This window comes from Falco biarmicus, chromosome 3 (assembly GCF_023638135.1).
Source record: "Falco biarmicus isolate bFalBia1 chromosome 3, bFalBia1.pri, whole genome shotgun sequence".
In the NCBI taxonomy this organism is placed as follows: Eukaryota; Metazoa; Chordata; class Aves; order Falconiformes; family Falconidae; genus Falco; species Falco biarmicus.
Genome location: NC_079290.1, coordinates 54376403 through 54400688, shown reverse-complemented (window position 1 = coordinate 54400688; position 24286 = coordinate 54376403). Strand labels below are relative to the sequence as shown.

Below are 24286 nucleotides of genomic sequence, written 5' to 3'. Positions count from 1 at the left end.
TTCTTCTGCCTTTAGCTGAGTCCCCTTACCTAAGCAACTCTTCTCCTGTGCACATTAGCACAGATAATGCATTGTTAACATAAAATACTAGCAGATGAGGAATGCTATCAGAGGAACCAGTTTTTTTTTTTTTTTAATGCCTACAACACTTATGCGCCTATAAATAACATATCACATAATTTAAGAATCTGAAATTGTGTCTAGTATCTCATGTGCCTAACTAGGCTTTACAAAGACAGTTAAGACTTAGAGAAAAGGCAGAATGGCAGAAGTGGGTAGTTCAGCTAAGGTTCGTGGACAAGTAACCTTGTGCGACAAGGCACTCCCCCACCCCCTGTCAGAAGACCTGCTCAATTCAGATCTGGCTTTCTAGACTCCTGGTGGTTTTAATATAATTGACTCCCACAAAATGACGCAGGAAATGAAGGAAGCAAAGCAATGGCTTCGGAAGGAAACCATTTTATCTCATATTAGTCACATTTAATATTTGAATGATTTAACATTAATCATTAATATTCAACATGTGCAAGAAATGTTTATAAATACTCATTTGGGTATCAGTACAGTGATCCATCAGGAAAACTGATGGCAAATGACATAGCTTCTCCAACTGTTCATGCAAGAGTCTAAGCTCCACAGACAGCTGGTTTCTTCTGAGTTAAATCACTCTGGTACAGCTAGTCACTAAGTAATAAAACTCAAGAGTTATCACTATGTCCTTCTGAAAGTTCAGCTGTCAAAGATGGTCAGGGGATTTTAAAAACAAGGGCAAAGCTGCCCATCATTCTTTTAATTTAATAAGGCAATACTGTAAAGTTCAGGGTTTTCCTTTCCTGAAATCCATTCTCCTCTAAACCAACTTAAATAGAATGAACATTAATAAAACTTCAAAAATTAATTGCAATATCCAACAGTCTGTTTAGCTTTTCAAATCTTCTGGTTGCCCCTTTCAAACTGAAATGGATCAGAATATTAATAGCCAACCCAGAGCATCAGAAAGTATTTTTGTTCTCTGTTTTAAATAAGCATAAGCAACGAGCTAAAAGCCAAACAGCAAATCTAGTTTAAAAAAACCTTCAGATTTAATGAGCTAAAACGAGGTTAGTAAAACAGAAGTTGAAACAAGATGTGTTGAAAAAAAGATTTGTTTGGATTTTACAGTTTGTTTATAAAACAATGCTTGTCTCTTGTTAAGTTTTCAAGTGGTTCAAAAGCACAGTTAGTCCATGTGACAGATCTGGAGTTTGGAGGGAAATATTTATATTTCCACCTCACAGATGTGTGAACCAAAGCAGGGGATCTGGCACCTTCTCTCTCAGTGGTGGGCATAGTGAAAGACTCTCTAGACAGAATGGGACTTACCGAGCATGTAGCAGGGAATTACTAACAGTCAGACAGTATTTTTTATAATTACTGTTTTTAAAAAAAGGTTTTGTATGTGTGTCCAGGCCTCAAGACAAATCTCTATCTGTGCGGTTTCTAATACTAACTGGTTTATTACTTATTAAGAGGCATCTATAGAAACATGTTTTTCAAATTTTAAAATTGGTAATATTTTTCTTGGTTTATTTTATTAAGCAAAATTCAAATCAGGGGATTACTGTAAATTTAGCAACACAGCATCCAGATTTCAGATATTTACCAGCTCTCTATGAAAAGCAAGGAAAAGGACCAGAGGGAGCACAGACATTCTCCTGGACCTTCCAAAATAAATAAAACTTATAGCCGATCCCATTTTCCATTTATTCTTTGTCCACGGAGCTCAGCAAGAGGAAAGGGCCGAAGCTGATGAACACCTTCCACCTCAGCACCCAGGTCAAGCACCTGAACTCCTTATATGCACTGCTCTGCTTCAGTGTGTACGTGTTCCTTAAGAGCAAGCAGGCTTATGAGACAAGATCTTTTCCATGATCCCACAGAACCAGGAGTGATTACACATCCAGAATGTGTGGGTCCAGTTTTCATCCCTATCCTAATTTCCTCTTCTGAAGGTTTTTATATTCTGGGCCTAGGACAATGACCAGTGCCAACAGGGTGAAGAAAGCGGGAAAGTTCAGACCGGGGAGGGGGAGAAATATTTTTGCAAGTCACCAGCAAAAAACATGCATCTTCACAATATTAAGTACAACGCAGACTACAGGATCAAGACCTTCCGTACCTCTCTGTCAAGGCCAGCTGCTACAGTGATAATGTCACCAGTCTCATTGTTGATTGTAAACATGTTTGGAGAGGGGCTGCTTGGGGCCTGTGACAAGATTCTGTATCTCAGCATCCCATTCTGTGCATTAGGATCATCAGCATCAATGGCAGTAACAGTCATCACGTAGGTTCCTAGCAGCAGGATAAATAATTGATATTATATAAACAATTTACTCAGATTACACAAGATCACTTACAAGTAATGGTCAAAGCATATATTTCTTTTGGTAAACTCCGCACATTCCTTCTCTTATTTAAAACAAACTAGTTAAACCCAAGAATCACCAACAGAGTAATTAAAATACATAAGAGGAGATAAAAATACTTTCTGTTTATAAAGTATCAATTCGCTTATAACTGAAGAAGCTCCATAAACAATGAAATCCCACAATTCTGCCATAAATAACATTCCTGTAACAACAAAGCTTCTCACGTTTAGATAAAAATGTTATTAATTGGGCCAAAGGAAATATACTTAATGTTCAGAATTGCTGCACACACTGATAGTGACTGAAAATCAGTGTAAATGATACTCTTTCAAAGGTCTTCGAGACCCATCTCAAATGCCAAGTCAACATTGCAAAGTGAGAAAATGCATTTCTTGTGCTAACCTTACTAACAAATGCAATTTCCACTACTGAGAATTAGGAGAGTGGTTTCAGTCATAGTGCAAACTTCAGTCTGAGCTGATCAGAATTTTAATGAGATGTGAACAACAATTAGGGTTTTCTTGAGAATTCAGATAAAACTGTTTGATTTCAAATCCCAGTATTTTCAAAGTCCATGAGATTCAGAACTGGATCTGGTGGTATTTCGGAAGTCTCTTATACCCTGACCTGCTAGCTAATGGCTATCATGAACATAGCTGTAAGAACTGTAACATACAGATTTTCAAAAACAGGAACCGAAGAGTCATATTCTTAAAGCCTTCTCTGCTTTAGTTTATGTACATAAACCTTTCTTCTTTTGAAAACTAATCTCAGCATGCTAAAAGGTGAATTAAAAATAAGGTGGAATAGTAAGATAGTATCTGAGATATTGCTCATCACATTAAAGTCGCCTTTGAAAGTAATAAAAGGTCCAAAGGCACCCCCCTTCATCACCTTGAAAATGATATTGTGTACCTCCCTTCCCCCTCCCCCCCCCATTTTGAAAGGCCATTTATTACCTGGCTTTGATCCTTCAGGGACTGTCCCATTCCAAACTTGGTGTAAGAATTCAGGTCTATTGTCATTCATATCAATGACATTAATAACGATGTCAATAGGATTTTCCACCTGGTTTCCATTTACATCCACTGCGTGTGCTCTCAGCTGCAAAAATTGTTGGAAGTATTAGAATTTGCACAATGTACAGGCACAAATAGATACAATAATAGGACATTTCAGGCCAGACATTTTTAGCTCAATGCATTTTGTGATCTGCCACTGCTCCTTCATACGCATCTTTTAAGTTTTCAGGTTGCTAATGGAACTGCTGTTCAGACTTCTAAACTCTTCTAAGTTACAGGAGTTACTAGTTTGATTTGCTGAAAATTATTTTAGATCATGTAATTTTGATTTAACACCAATGCCTACTGTCTTTTATAATTCTGTTTTTAATAATGACAATTAGAAAACAGACTCTAAAAGTATGCAGATATATTTTAAACAGCTATCAATTTATTAGTAATCCACAGGGAATGAACACTGACATGACTTTCAAAAATTCTTGACTGATACTGTGTATATTGAGTAGACATGAATGCGTACAGAATAGAAAGCATATAGAACACATTTGTGTTACCTGAACACCAAGGTAAGCCTTGTGATAAATCAGTCAGTAAACACACTGAAATTCCAGGCTAAAATTAAGCTAAAGTTTATGGACTGAGTTTCAAAGATACTGAGACACTTAAATTTAATGCCTTGATTGTCAAAAAGGGCTGAGTAACTACCTTTGACTGTCAGGTTTACCTAAATCATCTTGAATTGGGACAGCCAAAAATAAAGGAATACAGTATTTTCTGAATATGTAAACCTATGTATCCAGGCCAGAGCCCACAAACTGTGAGGCAAAAGAGCAACTTTCTCCTGTAGCAGTCCTGCTGAAGTCCAGTATGTATGCATGCATATATATATATATATGTATACAAACACATATGTATCTTCTAGCTACAAACCTACTAGAAAGGAGTAAGAAGGCATTATTAACTCACTACTCTGGAAATGACTTGTGTAAATGCAAATTCCTAAGTCAGTAAATCTTGAATTGCCAATGCCAAATTCAGTAAAAATCTTATGGATGCCAGAGCTGCTGTTCTCATGTGAGAACCATTCCCCTTGCCGACCCCAGACACCTCCTGCTGCATCCTCTGTTCAGGGGCAGCACTCGAAGGGCTTCCTGGAGCACAGGTTTAAGTTTTTAATCCACGTCATGCTGGTAACTCTCTCTAGGAGCTGGGTGACTTCTGTAATGATTTCAGTGTGGTCTCTTAAAAGCAGAGACAACTTTAGGCCACAGCCTGGTCTCCCCCTTCCTTCAAACCTTCGTTTTCCACTGCTACTGGAATCTGTGGTCTACTTTGTCAATTTCTTTAGAGCAAAGAATATCATTTTCATAAGATGACAGACCTAATTTACAATTCCATTAAAATGCTTAGATTTGCCCCTGAAAATGAAAATTGGTAGGTTATTCTTCCCATCCATTTCTCAAATCACAGCTGCTGCAATTCTAATAGCAGTCACATCCTAATTTAAATTGCTGAATTAAAAGTAAACTTTTGAAAAATATACAATACCATGGAGACTGTGATCAATGGCCTGTATTTGAAATATAAGCTACAATATCAATATTTTGATCTTTTAAAATTACTTTATCTAAATACACTTAATCACTGTTTACGTATGTTAATGTATCTAAGCTGCTTAAACATAGTAAGAGTTAGCCTTATTAAGTACAATAAATACAAATCTGCTACAAACTCTTCAAACCATATCTCACAGAAAACTAAATGTCGGCTGCTCAAGTCATGTTTGAAGCAGACGTTAATCTTCAATTTGATAATCTGATTTATGGTAAATTAAAGTCTTACATGAAAAGAAGCAATCTGCTCCCGGTCTAAAGGCTTTGTCACAGACAGCTGTCCTGAGATGGGGTTGATGATGAAGATGCCTGTTGGAGGTTGGTCAGCTCCTGGGCCAGTCACACTGTACCGTAGCGAGAGGCTTTTATCACGATCAGACCTAATCTATGTGTTCAAACAAGACAATGTTTACATTAGCTACAAATAACCGGTGGATGAGACTGCTGCCAAGACAAGCAGCAGCTTCTTTTTTCACCTTCAGGCTAAATTTATAAAAATAATTATTCTGGAAATAGCATAAAGTTAGTATGAAGCTTGAATTTTTCGGTTGCAGTCTTTGTCAGAAAGCTGGTCAATGAATTTTCAGGAACATAAACGTTTCCCTGCTTATTTCTCATAATAGGATGAATTGTATTAAACCAAATCAAGTAAGTATTCTGAACCTAAACAGAATTGTTTAGATCTTAGAGAAAACATATACTATCATAAAACTACACAAGAAATAAAGTCTGTTTTGTTTTCTTCCCTCCTGTATCTTCCCAGACCAAAGCTACAGACTGCCTTCTGCTACTGGCAGTAGCCCTTTAGAAACTCCCTGGTTTTGTAAGGCTGAACTTTGGTCTCATCTTCCAAGGGAAAAATTAAAGGGCTGTGCATCTGTGAGGAGCCACCAGCGTGCACATCAACAGAACAGAGCAAACCCACATCCTATCAACTTGGGCTAATGCTCTACCAAGTTTCAACAAACTGATCATGAATGACCAACCAGTACCATAGTTGGAAGCCCTCTCCTGCACAGGGCTCCTGGCAACGGCCACACCTGTGCTGCAGAGCCCTGTGGAATAGCTGGTGTCTTCAGCCCATCAGAACCTGTTTCCCTCAGCCTCTTGGTGCACTTCTACTGCTCACCCCCACACAGTGCCTACCACCTGAACCAAGGTCACCTTCCACCAGTGCAGGAGCACAGCGACAACTTAAAAAAACCTAGTACATGCAGCCAAGCCTGCTATGCAGAGGTAACAACAGAAGCCAGCCCAAAAGACTGATGAAATGTTTGGACAATGAACAAGACATCATTTATACAAAATCTCTTGAAGAGCTCTTCAAGGGACGCTGAAACCGTATTTCTATTAACTTCCTTACCCTAACTAATTCCTGAGGAAAAGGTCCTCTGGAATTTTCTGGTAGGTTGATTGGAGGAATAACCCAGTCTCTCTTCTGCCTCTTCAGAGGGCTGTTGTGCTTGTGTTGTTGCCATGGAAATATGATGTCTTCAATTTTCTTTTGGTCCTTTCCCAGGTACAAGATACAGGATTAAGCACATGTTAGAAGGAGAATTAATAGTAGGCATTACAAAGTAGCTCAGATACAATTACATAATTGACTGAAAGGCTGTCCTTCCTCTGTGTTCACAGACCTGTTTGATTTGCATTCACAGTGCGGTATGATAAAAACCAGTTTAAGAACTCCTTTTCTTTTTTTCTTATTCTAGTTTGAGGAAAAAATGGAATTATAAACCATTTACACCATGGCACTACTGTGTAAGCTATACTGCACTTTCTGAAAAGTGGTTAATATTTTGCAGAATTTAATACTATGCCTTTATGTATTTCTCATTAGCTAGAACTTCAGTTCAGGTAATGTGCTACTGTACATTAAATTTAGATCTGGGTGTGCTAAAATATAATTTGAGTTCCAAGAGAAGTTTAATACATACTGGTAAGGAATGTCTCAAATATTTATGACCCTATTAAATCCCATAGAATTAATGCTGTAATTATTTTAAACCTATGTCAGCCATGATGGATGCAGTAGATGACCCACTTTACACATTGGGTATTAATCTCTGCTGGGTGTCAACATTCCCTTCCTATTCCCTTCTAGATCTGCAGTCATTCACCCTTTGAATGCCAGCACACATCTAGCACTTGCTTAAGGGTGGAGACAGGGCAACAAAAATGTTTTCCAAATCTTTTAAAACAAAAACTTTTTTTTTTTTTTTTTTAAATCTAATCATATATGCCACCGAGTAAAAACAGATGCCCAGCTGAAGGCCAGATTCCACTACTCTACATTCTGTTGATGGTAAAGCTGCCTGAACTGGATGTTTATAAAGCACAGGGCATGCCCTGGTATATCTAAGCATCTGCTCTTTTATTAGACTTTTACAGACAAAATGACAAGATTTCCTTTGTTAAAAACATGGCTTAACAGATTTAAAACGATCATCAAGTAAACAAACAAAAACCAGGTTTACACAGTTCTGGTCTCCAATTGTTCTCAGGAAATGGGTCTTGCATAACCACACTGTCTATTTGGACATTATACTCATTAATGTACCTATTACGGGTATGTTAATCTATGAATAAATTTTGTTCTTTACTTGTAAACCAAGCACTTCACAAGAGAAGGTAAGAAACAGCAGGCAGCAAGTAATATACCAGAAAAAGGTAGTAGACCCAATACCGTTTTCCTAAAGAAAATGCATTGTTATTTGTATATTGCTAGGTCTGATTTTTGTTGTAGTACATGGTTTGTTCTATGGCAGCTTCCAGCAGAGGGAGACTATCTTCCTTATCAAGCAGTGCTGGATTCATGAATAATTTACAGTCTCCAATTTGATTATGAAGGGACAAGACAAAGCCAATATTCCCTGCCAGAAATGTTTTCCTACTACTGCTGTGAATCTATAGCTCCCATCTAATAAACGTGACTGATGCATTCTAGCACAGATTTGTTTATTTTGTGGTTATATTTAACTGCTTGAATAAATACTGTAATACTTTCAGGCAATTTAAAATAAAGAAATGACTGTGTCCGACTTAAAATTCAGGTATAAATCTCAAACTACACAAACAAAACGCTCCAACATAAATGAATCCTATATACTTAAGGCATGTCTTTCCACACCTTAGCAAAGCTACAGAACACCAGACTGTGCAGTTCTTCTAAAGCTTCATCTTCGCATGCACTAGGTGTCCATTCATAAACTGCCTCATGGAGATGTGCACGACAGACAGAATCTAATCCCTATTTTTAGGCCTGCTTGCAGAGATACATTTTTATACCAGCTGAATTTAGTTGTTTTACCTTTTCTGAAGGCCCTGCAAAGGCTGGTTCAGGGGTTAGCTTCACTCTCATTTGCCATTCTTCCTGAGTTTCCTTGTCTTGAGCAGACACGATGAACTCTGTGGGCTCTGCTGAAAGTTGAAAGCTTCGCTCTGCATAGACCACACCATCTTCACCTACTCTGAAATCTTCTGGTTCACTGCTTCCAAAGAGTATTTTTTTGTTTCCGTCACAGCTTTGAAATCTCACTGTAGAACAGACAGAAAATGAATAGCAAAAAATGAAAAAACAGCCCACTTGAACTCAGTGTGACATAAAATGCATTAAGAACAAATATTCAAAAGCAGAAAGACTTAACTCATAATTGCATGTGGTAATAGCAGCAACAAGATGTGTACTTTAGGGGTCAGTCCACATAACAGTGATATCCTTCAAAGCAAAGGTTTTAACCCTAGATATACTGCCTCCCTCCCAGAGACCTGCCCCACCCCAGCAAGAAAACTATTTCCATCCACATCCTACACTATGTTTCAGTCGGTTTCCAGTGGAACAGCTGCATCTCAAGCCTCAGAAAGATCCAGTCAAGTCAATTCATTAAAAACAAATTTAATTACACTGCAACCATAATTGCAAACACAACTGTGCTTCTAGCGCCTTCTCTGCCAACCAGGGTCAGGCAGAAACCCACAAGTCTGTTAAGAGATTAATTTCTGTGCCCAGCTCAGCCTGCAACTCAGCTCTATCATCTCAGGTAGGTCACTTACAAGCTAACGGCTTCAGTTTCCTCATCCACCATCTACAAGACAGAGGAAGCAATAAAAACTTACTTCACAGAGCAAATCTAAGTTAAAGACTTCACTTTTTGGGTTTGTTAGAAGCTGTTTCAAGTAACACACAAGTCCATTAATCTAGTCTAATTCCTCACACACACACACACACACACACACCCCGCTTCCTCCTTTTGTCCTGTTGGAAAGATACACATTGAAACAAGAAGTCAGTAAAAACAGCTTTATAGATAATGATGTGAGGTGCACAAGAGAACTGAAAACAGGTTGCTGCTTTCTTTACCCAATTGCTTTCACTACCACTTATCTTCTGGGTTACTGCAAATAACAGTAGGTAAAAAAAAAAACCAAAAACCAAAAAAACCAGCGTGCTTTTATAGCCAATGACCATTCTTTAATGTTTCCAAAGCATTATGAAATATTTTGATTGTATGGGCAATAGAAGTGCAAAACATCATTATGAAGGTTGTGCTGAAATGCACATAGTGAAGGTGAAGATGAAATGAGGCTTTATGCCTCATTTCAGTTATTGGACTTTTTATATTGTGCTAAACCATGCACAAAGTATTTAGCTTCAAAACCTAAAGGTCCCTTTTCAAGAAAAATCACTACTAAATGTCACGCATCATGTGCTCTCTTCTCTAACGCACTGTTTCCAGGAAGGTACTGAGAAGAATTGTACCTTTCTGTATTTGAACTTCAAGGACTGAGCTGCTGTTCAGATGACATATAGAATTTGTTTCCTTACTGCACCCCTTTCAGTTATCCAGAGTCCCCCATTTTCCCTCTCCTGACAGAAAAGATTGTACTTTAAAAGGGTCCAACATGTACAAAAATGAAAGAAAGCACAGCACTCCTCCAAATGAATGATTAAATGTCAATTCAATCTTAATACTGATCTTGCTGGGCTGGGCAGGGATACTGCTCTTTCCAGACAGCTTGCAGAGTCTGAAGGTCTCCCTCCATAAAACACCAGCCTCACCTTGGGGAGATGAGCGTGACATGTCCACAGAGTTCTAAACCCAGGAAGAGCAAATCTGCCCAGGTAAAAGGCTGAAGCCTCACCACTAGGGCTCCTCCTGTAGTCCTCCTTGTAAGATGTTGCCTCAGATCTTCCTCATTAACAGTGAGAGAGTGCTTCACTGAAATGCCAATAAATATTAGGCTCTTGTGTTTTCATATACATTATACTCTAGGCAATCCCTGTTGCTCCTTGAGTCCATCCTACCCGCTCCATAAAGTACAACTGACTTCCTTTCCTATGGATCTGCAGACTACAGGTCTGCAAGATACGGAGAAGGTAGCAGAACCTCTGGTTTGCTGTTCACATGAGAGGAGAAAACTGACAAAAGATCCAGCTTCCAGATGTTGACCATCCCAGCGATCTCCCACACTTCAACACCAAGGCTTGCAGTTTGAGTCAGCTTACCATGCACGAGGTATGCTGGAATGCAACAGCCAACTGAGAAAATGTACAATTCTCAGCCAAGGATATAAAAGTATCAGTTAAAACAATGACAGCACGCAGAAATCATTGCCACAGTCCTACTTCTGTAATTCTGATTAGTGGGCCTTCAGATCTGGACATTCTGTATTGTTTAGCACAAAAATAAAGAGGTGTCCAAGAACAGTTTACTCAGAAGCCACTACATCTAATGATTTAGGAACTTAGTGACTAGACTACCAAACAGTGCTGCTCGTACTTGGGTTCAGAGGCGAGGACCACCCATACCCCAGGCATGGAGAAGGCTGGTCCTCTTCCAAGCGTCATGTCTGTTCACAAACAAAACTCTCAGCTAGAAACAGTTCACATTAAGAGACTAAGGAAAAAAACCACGCAGCAATATAACCCATAGTTCTGAGCTTCTGGTGACCTCACATCTCAGCTACAGCTGCTCTCAGAATCTGCTCTTCAAAAGAGTGTCTTGACTGAAACGACAAAGAGCAAGCCAGATTCACCTCTGACTCTACTCAGACATACTTCTGAAAAGCAGAGAGTGGGAAAAAGAATGAATATTAATCTAAACTTTGATCATTACTGTTTTTCAAAAATGTGAATTTTAAAATTAGTACAGTCCAAAAGACTAAGATATCACAATATTTTATGAAAAATTATTTCCCACTATGGCACAGTAATGTAATATATTAATTTTAAATATATGCAAATTCATAAAGAGGATTCCCCCCCCCCCCCCCCCCATCTTCTTACATATAGACTCCTGTAGCCAAAAACCCCCACCCTGCTAGCCACTTCATTGATATTCCTCCTCCAGGCAACTGTATATTATGAAATTCAATAAAAATCCCTTTCCTTTGACAGTATCCTGGTAAAAACATATAAAATTGTCAATGCTTTCTGAAAATTATTCTCCCTTTGCAAGGCGCACACGTTAACCAATTATACTCAAGTATAACCATCTATAATTAAATTCCCTTGACAGAGTACAGGTTGTGCAGTAGCTACTCTCCCCCCAGTTGCATGGTTATCAGTCTTGTAAATTTGATTTTGATCACTTTGCTTCATTTTTCAGTGTTCAACTGGGATGAACAAAGAGCGATTTCTGACTGTAGGCTTTTAGGCAAATATTTTTTAAAAAATGCTACAGGAAGTTTTTTTCTTCACTGAGAAAAATGGCTGTTTATACGAACCATGTTCTTTCTAACAACCACAGAAAAGGAAGGCATGCTTTCAGAAAGTTACTTTACATTGACAGATCAATCATATGGATTCTTTTAATTTTAAAAAAGGTTAACTAGATATATTACGCAGCATCTTTGTCTCACTTTATATGCAGTAGAAAGTGTAATCAAGTATATGATTTTACTGCTTTTTAATAACGCTCTGCATAAATGACCAGATGTATCTCGTAATTTGTAAAAACAACTCGTGGATTTTTAAATACCTCTCTTTTGAGTATCTTCTGCATCTTCTGAAAAGCATCTGCTTCTTAGAAGTATATATTTGAAAGCATTAGGAAATACTCAATCATAATCTGAAATACACCTATATGTGGGTTTTAAAGATAATACCTTTGGTCATATCAAAGCAGTAATCCACAGCACGGGAGTAAATTCAGTTAGTTCACATGCTCAAAATAAGGCCATGCATAAGGGTTTACAAAAACTGTCTTTAAACAGAAGAAGAATTGTATTTAGTGTTAGTATATTATTAAACATTAGACCCTAAGACAAAGACCATTACTGTTCTAATTAGGGAGTCTTTTCTTGTCCTAAAACTAACACAAGTATAATCTGTTAAAAATAATTAAGAGAGGACCTCTGTGACCACAACAGTCTAAAATGAAAATCTACAGCTCTGGAGTATTAAAGCAAGCTTTCAAGTTAACACCCTTGCATGGAAGTAATTCCAACATATCCATACATGTGTAGTGTACAAAATGTTAAGAACTAAACATTCAAATTCATTTAAAGTGCACTAGAGAGCTACACCACACATTCTCAGGTCTAACGAAATGAATGATTCATAGCACCTATAAAATACATGTCTAACCTCATGTACCTTAATAGTATACTTCAATTACCTAGAACCATTTCTCAGACAATAAAAACCCTTCTTCAGCTACTTGTGTTGGTTTTCGCTCTTAGACAATCTGTTTCTGCTCTTTTTGTCTTAGGCAGATAACATCGGAATTACTTGACCCAAGGACTGAGTACAGAATGATATAATGAGCTATATTATTAACATCAATTTTTCATGAACATATTCATGTACAATATAGAATATTAACACAGAATTTTCATTACTTGCTTTGATCCCAAGACAGTTGCATTGGGTTTGCTATCGGGATTTTTGTACTTTGAAAACATCCAATTGACTTCTACAAAACATCCACATGCATACAAACAAAAAAAGTGTACTTCCCTCCGTAAATTTGCTGGAACGGTGTTACTTCTCTTGAATGCTATTCTCAATGCCTCACCACCGACCTCAAGGCAAAGGCTCACTTAGGGGACATTATGGAAATTACAACAAATTCCAAGTGCTAACAGCATAAGCGCTCCAGCAATACAGTTAAGAGTGTGTATTGTTAAATGGAAAAGCCAGGTATATTTAATCCACGCAGGATCACTCTGTAGCAGATAAAATAAACAGAATAAGAAAGTAGCTTACATACAACTACCTGCCAGATACCACTTTTACCTTTTCATAGAATGAGAAATTATGTGGCAACATTCTGCTCGAAGGCTCTAGCTATCTGCATACTTAATATCTGAACACCACCTCCTCCAAGAATGAGTCCTCCTACTTTTCCAAGAGAGAAACTGGAGAGAACTACACTAAACCACATTAAAAATATCAACTACTTTATAAATTAGTCATTTATTCAGACTGGTTACTTCTGTATCTGTAAGGTGATGTTAGTCCTAACTGAGTGCACATGCTCATATTTCAGCTCAAGGCTTGGCAGCATGTGAAATGCCAAAGAAACATCCTTTACTACAATTATAGATTACTTTCAAGAGGACTGTGTTTTTGTCATCATGGTGGGCTGCTATAATCACAAAGAACTAAACCACATTCTAACTTGCCTTTTCCATCACCAGCAGCACACTTTTACAGTGGGTCTGATTTTAGAACTTCCAAAGACCAGCTTAAAATCATAATACAATAAATGGGTGGTCTACAGCAGCCGGGAAGATGTCTTGTTCTCACCCAAAAGCTGAAAAAAATAACTACAGAAATTGCTGATGCAAAATAAATATGGAATAGAATCAGATTTTAGACAATGGCATTTTCCTACCTGTATTATAATGCAATTCATCAGTATATCCTTTAGAGATACTTCAATGCACCAGTGTTGTTTCTAATAGGTTCTTCTAGCCTTTTTTCTAATCCCCTTTTCTACTTTTATATCCATGCGCTGTAGTTTCCCCTGTACTCCAGACCATCCAGAAAAATCTCAAAGCAGTACTCATTTTGAGCCTTTCTTGAGTAACCAGCCTGCAACACTTCAAAAGAAAGCCTGGCTGTCAAAAGGCAGCTGCTTAGCACTTTCTGAAAGGCAAGCCTTCTAATTGAGTAATTGTTTTTTAAAACCTCTGCCTTTGCGCTGAGCACTGTGTTCTGCCACCCCAGCCCACGCCCAGTAGAAGGCTACTTCAGCGGGTCACACAAAACCAACTGGAGTTTTGCCACTTATTGAGGGCCAGATATAGCCATTTGTGTCTCATTGCTGTTTTCACTTCACAAGCTTTACAGCCTGGTGCCAAGTGAAAGCTACGCTATGAAGCTCACAAAAAGGGGAAAGAAGTGTCACACCAAAAAGCTTCAACTGGGACAAAACTGGGGATATATTCAAGTTATCAGCTTTAGGAGTTTCATGATCTGACTTCTATCAGCTTAACTTTCCACATTTCTGTGTTGTACTGTGTAATTATTTTTCTATTTAGTTAGGAAAACAATAATTAAAAGAAAAAGTGATTTTCAAGAGTTATGGTTTAATTCATACTATACACTTATTTCATTAACGGAAAGAAGTTCCAGGGTGAACTGCAGCAGGCATTAGGTAAAACCTAGTACTAACATATGACTTTACTCTGCAGAATTAAGATGCTGAGTACTGCAGAAAAGCTGTAAAGTTGTATGATACACTAATAAAAATAATTTGTGCTAGTTACTGCAACGAAGACTCATTCAATGCAATTCTCTTTCCTGCCCGTCTCCCCAGACTGCTAGCTCCAGACACACGCATTTCCTAAAATAACACACTTGCAAAGCAATCTGGCAGCCTACACAACAGAAGGACATAGGACACAGACCTCCCTCTCCCTATTCCTGCAGCATATATTTTTCATTCTTAATTTGTACAATTGCATTTTGAGATTTTTTTCTTTTAAATTATTTCTTCCCAGTCTGCAACTGGGAAATATTAAAGCCCAGGACATACTCTGTCCTACATTAGACGACTGCTTCCTCATAAACCCTACTATCTCAAACACTAAGGTCTGTTCTTAAAGTATTTTCTTTCACAGGTAGCTATCACCAGACTGTCCAATTCTTGCATTCATAGCGAAAGACTCAGTTCTTTAACAAAATGCCATCTAGTTTCCAGTTCCCATAATCCTCTTTGTTTACAGAACAAAGTCGTAACAGGCATGCCAGAATGAAAATGGGGATAATGTTCTTTCTATTCGATAGAAATGCTTCTACAGCTTTTCAGAATGAGAATACCAGCCATCAGCAAAACACAGCACTGGTATCTCAAACAGAGCCCAAATTATATCTGATTCACTGACCCTTTTCAGTCCTTGCCTCTACCACTTACTGACACAAAGATCTTCTGCGCTTTGACACCCCTTTTGTCTTTATTTTAGAAAAAAATAAAATGCAGAAAAAAAGAATAAGCATCTTCAAGAAGGGGAAGTACTTATATTTCAACAACTGCTTTTGTTTTAAAACACAAAAAGGTTTCTTTCCTTTTTCCTTCATTCTGCATTGTTTAAGGCAATTTCACTATAGATGAACCTATAGGCCCCTGCAGAGTTCTGTGCCAGCTTTTTTTTTCTAAATGATGCTAGCTGAAAGAAAACTCGGTAATAAATGTCATTTCTGTACTCTGGAGTATGCAATGCACCTTTAATACTTTCCCAAGTATACCATTCTACACAGTAATAAAAAGAAGGATTAAACACTAATCTCTTATACCCATAATGCATCAACTGACTACACCTGCTAAAATCCAATTTGGTAATTAAAAAATGTATCTACTGAACAGTCAAAGCAGGAGACTAAAGGGAAAGTACTGTCTGTGCACATAGCTAGCAGAAAACAGTTTGAAAATTCAGGCACTTAACACAAACCTATTTTTACCTCTATTCATTTTTATGTGACCTTAAGCAGTGTAAGAAACAAATACCTACAATTATGGTGCAGCAATTAAAGAGCAGTTTTATTGCTACAATAATGACTTAAATATCTAGTAAAACCTCCATAAGCAGCTTTGCCTTTTATTGTTTCTTTAGAAAATGAAAAAAATGTTAGCTTATTGGTTTTTTCCTTTTTTTTTTTTCTTTCCTTTTTTGGGGGGGCCCCCTCCCTCATTAGAAATTAGGAAAGCAAGAACAAAGTATAGATGCTTTCATATATTCTCCTTGCTAGCTGTTGCTGGCTTAAAGTCTTTCTAAGCTTCAGGTTTCATTTCTTCTAGCTCTTCTTTCTTTCTTCTTTATTCCTCCTCCTCCGCCTCTCTCTAGGTGTTCTGTTCTCTACATTTTTTTAAACTGACTTTATCCCCTGATGCTCCCATTTTTCCTGCCCCCTCTTTCAACTGTACTCCAGAGATGCCAGAGGTGCCAAAGCGTTACGAATTTCAGGCTGACAGCCCAGGCTGCAGCTCAGGCTTCAAGCACACCCAGGCAGAAAGTGCCTGTCACTGGAAGGCTGTCTTTAAAAAAAAAAACACAACTAATTAATAAATAAAAATGCAGGCTCCTGGAGTTTCTTTAAAGAAGGAAGACTTGCTGAAATATCAAATGGGTGTGTACTTTCAAATAAGCTGATGATTAATGTTTCACCAACTCAACCAGTCAGCAGTTTTCCACTGCGGCCTAAACCCCTACACTAAGAAGGGTTTAGGAGTAACAACAGAACATGGGGAGAAGCATGCATTTATCACGTTTAGGGTACATATCGCTTCTAACCATGAAAAGAAATACAATAAAATAAAAGTAGGGATTTTTCTCATTAGATTGTAGGACTTCTCAGGCAGTTGTGAATGTTGTATTTGCACTGCATTACAACAAACAAAAAAATCCAAGCTCTGACAAAATGGCAGTGATGCCAATGCTCCTGCTTCTCATTAAAAAGAAAAAAAAAAAAAAGGTGTGTGTCTTGAAAACAGATATGAGACCATTTAATATTCTGCACTCTGCTGCAAAAGGAGGAGGTTGTGGTGAGGTGGGTGTCAGTCTCTTTCCCCAAGCAACAAGTGACAGGACAAGAGGAAATGGCCTCAAGTTGCACCAGGTGAGGTTTAGGTTGGGTATTAGGAAAAACTTCACCAAAAGGGTTGTCAAGCATTGGAACATTGTCAAGCCCAGGGAAGTGGTTAAGTTGCCATCCCTAGAGGTGTTTAAAAAATGTGCCAACATGGCACTTAGGGATATGGTTTAGTAATGGACTTGGCAATGCTAGGTTTACAGTTGGACTCTGATCTTAGGACTCTTTTCCAACCAAAATGGCTCGATGATACCCCAGAATACCACTCACTGCCTGGAAACACATTTTGCAGTCCCCCGCACGTGGCTATGGATGCAGCAAGAGGAAAGGGGACAGTTTACCTGCAGCTGCTCTTCAACTTTCACAAACCAGTGCACATTTGAGGGTGATGACCCTCCACAAGCATCAGCACTGCTTTTCCTCTCTCCTGTCCTTCTCTGTCTGATCTGTCCAACACTGGTGGGTTTTGTCACTCCCCCACAGGTGCCTCCCATGGGCAGCACACTACAGTATAATTTTCCAAAGCTGCAATTATTTTTAATGATTTTTAAAAGGGCCTTAAGTCAACCTCAAGTTACTGTGGCAGCTCTGCGTGCCACTTCATTCCTAGAATGTAAATTCTGTTATCTCCAGGTTCCCCCTGGAGAACCCTCCCAGCCAGTGGAGCTGGACATGGACACAACTGCACCAGCATCCTCACAGCAAACAGCAGGCACAGCCTATCTCAAAGCAGTGCCACCCTATAATACAGGGGGGCTCGTTACCTTAACAAATGGATAATGGTAAAAACCCACCCTATTTCCTTCTGTATAAAAAAAAGGGCAAGAAACCTAACAGTTGCCAAACGGGGTGGAAGAAGAGCAGGGACAGCCTAGCAGTATTTACACTGATGTGTCAGATAGCAATAAAAATCATAAATCCCAGGGATTATACTATCACTGGATCATATCCAGTAGGCCTCAGGCAGAAAACTAGTTGGCATGGCAGCTTAATGTTATCTAGTCAGACCGCAGGTTTTTATTATTATTATTATTATGAAACCCATATCTGACCTTAAAAATCAAAAAAGCACTGGGTGACTGGTGCAGGCTAGTACAGTGTATTTCACAGCCAGGCCACAGTAGTGCTTCCCATAACAAAGCAGAGGACTCAAAAAGGTAGGGCAATACCTTTTCTCATTCTCAGAGAAGAACTGTGGGTGAAAGTAACCTCTAAATGGGTATTCTTTGTATCACTTTCATAATTTAAAATGGCAAATGCGATGTGCTAATTAATCATTAATTAATCATTAGAGGGGGAAATATCAGGGGAACTGGCAGGAAAATGCCTAATTCTGTGTATTTTAAGGTACTTGTATCACCTGGGTTGTTTATTCAGCAGCCTGTTATAGCTTCTCTCCAAAACACACCTCACGTTCCCCCCAGATGCAATAAATCTGTGTAGATATCTTAAAAATAATGAAGGACCACTGTATTAGCCATCCTGTTTAAATGACTAAGACATATATAATGAATCATTTGACACTGCTGACCATGGAAGTTCACCTAAAACCCTGCAACACCATAGTGAAACATTGAAGTTGTATTCGGTCCTACACATAGGAGCAAAGAGTAATCAGTACATATTTTACATATACTTCCTCTTGAGCTAAAATAAGTACAATGATCAGAAGAAAAATAATCCAGTGCTGGAATATTTCTCAGTGACTGGCACGTTGGGAATGTTCAGGGATGATTATTAATTACTTTTATTTTCTTGATTGATTACCTAAACCATATTTGCAAGGAGATGAAAACCATCTATCGTTGTAATGTTACCAAATCTGAACAGCATAAAAAGAAAAACAAAAGAGGAAGATAAATTTGGCTTCTTTGGGTTTGAGCTGCAGAGCCAGGACCTCAGGCCTGAGTCTTCTCAAATTACTGTTTTATTTCACGTAAGGTCTACCTGGCTGTAGGTAAATTAGAGAAACTATTGTCCCTTCATGTCTGACTGCACTATATATAGTGCAAACTTCTTAGAATGACCAACACAAGGTCACTTGTGTACAGCTGACACAGTTTAAGTCAAAATTCAAGTGATGCTACTTTCCTTCAAGAGTATTTACCATTCTTTGCATATCTTGTCTAGGGATTACAAAATTACGACGCTCAAATAATCCACTTAAATTCAAATTGACAGGAATAAAAAAGGTGTTATGCTAGGAAAAAACACTGATAAACACTGTTTTCTCCACAAAACACAGACAAGTGTGACAGCAGCACAACACAGTACCCGGGTTAATACAGGAAGGAAAAAAGAAAAATAATCCTCAGATACAATATGCAGAGAAATGAGAAGGATACAGACAGACTTAATTCAAGAGGTGACTTTCAATACAGCCATTGCAAAATTAAGACATAGTTGAGGATCCTATGCCAAGACAATGCTGTGCAAATTTATGCAATTTATTCCAGGTGGGAACAGACCTGGCTGAACAGACTCTCATTTAACAATCGTGATTCAGTCCAGCCACGGAAGAACAGAAAAGAAAAAGAACAGATCTTCTGATATATTTGAAGATATGCTTCCTATGATAAATGCAGCTGCCTTTATTTTATGTCTAGACTTCCCTGTGGGCCGTGTGAGCGCAAAACACAAGACACTTGACATTCAAATTGTGTTAGATTGGAATAATGCCTGAAAATGGCAGGGGCTTGACTGATTGAACTAGAACTGAAAATTCTACTTTTAGGAAAGCCTAAGGACAGGAGCAGGATATTACCTTTCTGAACCCTTTTGCTGGGTTTAACCGTTACAAGAGCTTCGAGACCAAAGATTACAGTTATAAATATCACAATGAAAAACCCACATGTGATTATGGCTCCTAAAGGGAATCATTAGGTTTCATTTCTGGATGTGGCAATTAACCTATTACTGTCTAAGTCAAGACTATTTTTCTGAGAAGCAGTGAGGTATTGTACTCTTTACAGTCTTGATTTTTCAATTGTTAGTCACAACATCTTAAGTTTCTTTGTAAAGATTATGCAGCATCACCCTCCAAACACCCAGACTGCAAAGTGTCTGGGGATTACCCCTACAAGCAATCAGTACAATGGGACTGATCCTTGACTGGAAGATCTAGGTACTAGATGAAAATAGTAGTAACTTCTAATGTTTACAAGAATCAAAGACTGTCCAAGCACCTGGACAACAGAAACATTCGGTGCTAACTTGCAGAATCAGTGCACCACAAAACCGAAACTAAATTTGCCTTCAGAAATCCAAGTACTGCCTTATTCCAATAGAAAAGCACTCCCTTCTTTGATTACCAGAATACTAAATATTAATTTCCAAAAGGAATCTAAGCGGAAAAGCCCCATTGTAATAAATATTTCAATGGCTATTTCAACTGTCATTTGTGTTCCTCTCAATTTTCCTCACATTTGAATTCCCCAAAGACACCTGTTGCATTCAGTCATGAGAACAAACATCTCCTTTCACTTCCTCTCCCCCAAAACAATGCCAAACTGCAAAGGGAATAAAGAAAGCCAAGCTAAACTTACTATGTACTTCAGAAAATACTACCCAGTGTGTCCTACAGTAATGACTGCTGATGCAGAGATATTTTTCCTTAGGATAAGCATTATCATGAGCATCTTACACAAAGATCACCAAAATGCTGTATTTTGATAGCTAATATAAGCAGATTCATGATCTGTCTAAAAGACTGTGTAAGTTACTCATGGCAAAATTCTTTCCTTTCCTGGTACACGATGCACACAGTTCCTCTCCAATAAATCACAGACACTTACTATAACCAAGACATGTCTTTGTATGCATACGAAAATGCTTTTGGTCCATAAACGCAGTAGTTTCACCTATCGAGAGAAGACGGAGTCATTCTGCGAGACAACATGCTGAATTTCTGTTGAAACAAAACTGTAGAGCGTGAAATAGCAACCTGTCATCAGATGTTGGGAGTCTGATGTTCATCACCGGCAGCTAAAACCACTCTCTCCTCCCACCTATGTCTGAGGGAATTGACAGCCATCTGCATGCAGGTCTGGCTAGTCTACACCCTGCAGGCAAGGGCTGGAGTCAAACTCTGCAATGCTGTTTAGGTTCTGTTTCACCAGGGTTTAGGGCTGTGTTCTAGGAAGTTAAAAAACAACAACAGAAAAAGACCAAATGAAAGCACAAAACAAACAACCACCCCCAAAAAACCCCAAACAAAACCCCAAACCAAGCAAAACCAACCCAACACAAAAAAGCCACAAAAGAACCCCCGCCTCCCCAACATGTAGACTCTGAAATCCAAGGAAAACCAAGGCTCATTGTTTTCTATTTATTTCAAGTAACTTCAGTGCAGGTGTTCTCCACTACTATCTACTTTCTATTGAAATATGCACACTGTAATTGGAGAATGGACCCATATCCCATCAACCTACCTCATTATATATTAAAGCTAAGGAATTCAGTTGCTCTCAAGAGGAGGCTCCCAATGAATACAGCCTGAGAGCCTACAAACGCAGGCTCCAGTAGTGCCTACATCTCCTGGATAGTGCCTTCTGGACATCACACATCCAGGTTTGTTTGGACAGGCTGCTCACAGGGATGGTACTGCAGACCTTCCTGCCCAGTGGGAGAGTCCACATGGCTGGTGCATAACACTTTGCTGGGGTAAGCAGTCAGGTTAGCAAGCAACATAATCAATTTGGTCAACTATCTCAGCCAAGCACTCCGAGTCCAGAATAACCCTTATTAAGATGGGCAATAGCTATGGTAAATAAGCGTTGCGTTATTTTGATTTGCCATTCAGGGCTCAGATCGTAGTATTTAAAGATCACCTTCCCATGAGAAAGGGATCTCTGAAAGATAAAAGCAGCCTCTCCAGCAGCAAGAGAAATGGAACAGATCCGACCTTACACTGAACATCTGAGCTACATTTTAAAATACTGGCACCAAGACATGATTACTTTGCTTTGATATGCTGCCAAGAAAAAGAAAAAGCAAAGAGCCATTGAAAATGCAACTCCATTTAGACGCTGTGTCCATTTTCAATAATCCTTGTAATACTGCGTACATAAGTTAAGAATGTCACAAAACCCAACAGACTATGATGTCATAAAATAGTAAGATTCATGTGAAGGTCTTAACAGATTCGTGCGTAGTAGTGTCAAATAGATCAGGAAAAATTACCAAGGCACATGTAAGTAATGCCACAAATTAATTATCTACAGCAACCTGGGTATTGAGAAAGGCATTGGGTAAAATTAACAAGACTTTTGGCTCACAAGCACACAACATGGCTGCTGTTCTTTATTAGAAGTTAACATTTTGACAAAACTCACTACAGTGCTTTTCTTTTTTAAAAGAAGCAGAGATGTCACTTTTAATGTGCAACTGTTGTAATTTTGCCCATTATAGACATAACTTAACAATTTCCAAAAAACCTGGTATCACCAATCTGTATGCTTTTTCCTTAACTCCTTTGTTGTTGGATGTCTCCAATACTACAATTAAACTGTTTCTGTGCAGACCAAGGAAAAAGAATAACTGGAGACATCTAATATTTTAGTCATGCAACTGTGATTTATCTGTGGTACTCAAAAAGCCCTCAGGATAAAAATCAGTAACTACATTCAATCTCTTTATTCAATCACATCCAACTGTCTCATGTACAGCTGCAGAGCTTAGTTTTTACTTTAGCTTACCTTCAGATCTAATAAATTTCTGCTCTTTTGCCAATATTGCAATGCTAACTTGTTTTACCATTAATTAATCTCCCTTTCCTTAATTCACCTTGTCTCCACCATGTCTTTTCCTAACCTGCCTTCTACAAGACGCAGCTTGATTCTCTGCCTTCACATATTTCACCTAGATGTCTCCAAGAGGTGTTTGCCATAAAATGTGCTCATGTCATTCAGGGCAATACTATTGCTACGCAAGTCCTTGTCTCTTAGATGCCAGTGAGATCTCTGCTATCACTCTCCCAAATGAGAAAGACAGGAAGAGAATAAAAAGAGTCTCGGCTCCAAAGGTAGCAGACACAATGGTCTTCCCAAAATCTTGATGCAGGGTGGCAAAAGCAAGAGAAACAGCAATGCCTTAGGAGATCAATCTCCCTTACCTGGGACAGCTTACTTCATGGTATTTTAGGAGATAACAACAGGGGACACATCACTTCTTTCCACTATTCCATCAAATGCTTTTTCCCCATCACAACTAGAGATGCTCTTAATTAATGATGGACAAAAAGCAAACTTAACTTACGCTGTCTTTACAAAAGATTCAGAAACAATTCTTAAATCCATTCCAACAAACAAGCAAGACCTAAATTCAGAAGACTTCCACAAAGGAATGAGAAATCAACACAAAGGTCTGAAAAGAAAAATTGGAAAAGTCATACAAAGTAATCAAAAAAATGAACGAGGAAGAACAAAACACCACTCAAAATACTGTCCTGAAAACTCGTCACCACTTAAACTATGTATAGAAATCTTTGGGGGTTTTTTGGGGTTTTTTTTGGTTTTTTTGTTTTTTAAAGTATGATTAATGTAAATGTACCCTCTCTTGTCAAATAGGACCATTCTCTGTTAGTAGCCTCATCAGGTCAAAAACATAGTTGAGCCTGTGGTGCTCATTGACCTGAATGGAAAACTGAATGTTTAAGAACAAAAAACCTATGTCATTTCTCTAGATGAAAATGGAAAGGAATAATTTTTACTTAAACATCTTTTCAGTCAGGCAGCAGTTTTTATTTTAAAAATATTTATCAGTAATATTTGATACTTTTTTTATTTGTGGTCATCAACTGCAGAAGGCTGAGATGTGGGGTTTTTTAATTAATGTAAGAAAGAAGACTTTGTCCTTTACTTTTTCATCTGAGCCTGAAATACATTTAGAAGGCCTACTCAACAAATTAAGTAACTTTGAGTTAGAGGACTGGCTCATCAAACCTAAATGCAGTTTTGATACTGTTCAATGTTGTGCTCTAAAATATTGCTGCTTTCCAAAATTAAATTTACCAAGTTTTTAAAAGGTGTACTTTTGTTTCCTGGCATAGTACATTATTACGTTCACTGGACCAATAGCCAAGTCTACATTTTTCATCTGCTTATAAACATTGTGCACATGTAGTAATGATTTTACTATTTCCTTTCTTTACCATGGATGATAAATTCCAAGAAAAGCAAACAACAAACTTTTGGGGGGCATCGAATG

At 38.3% G+C, this 24286-nt stretch overlaps 1 protein-coding gene across 3 annotated transcripts in view; it reads right to left on the bottom strand.

Moving 5' to 3' along the window:
- CDH2 (cadherin 2) overlaps window positions 1-24286 on the bottom strand; it is a 119836-nt gene that overhangs the window by 31383 nt on the left and 64167 nt on the right. For all 3 annotated transcript variants that reach the window (XM_056332238.1, XM_056332239.1, XM_056332240.1), the window contains exons 3-7: window positions 8354-8580; window positions 6407-6553; window positions 5273-5428; window positions 3368-3512; window positions 2159-2331 (exon numbers count right to left, since the gene is read on the bottom strand). In XM_056332238.1, coding sequence (XP_056188213.1) covers window positions 2159-2331; window positions 3368-3512; window positions 5273-5428; window positions 6407-6553; window positions 8354-8580 — 848 coding nt within the window. The remainder of the gene's footprint in view (window positions 1-2158; window positions 2332-3367; window positions 3513-5272; window positions 5429-6406; window positions 6554-8353; window positions 8581-24286) is intronic.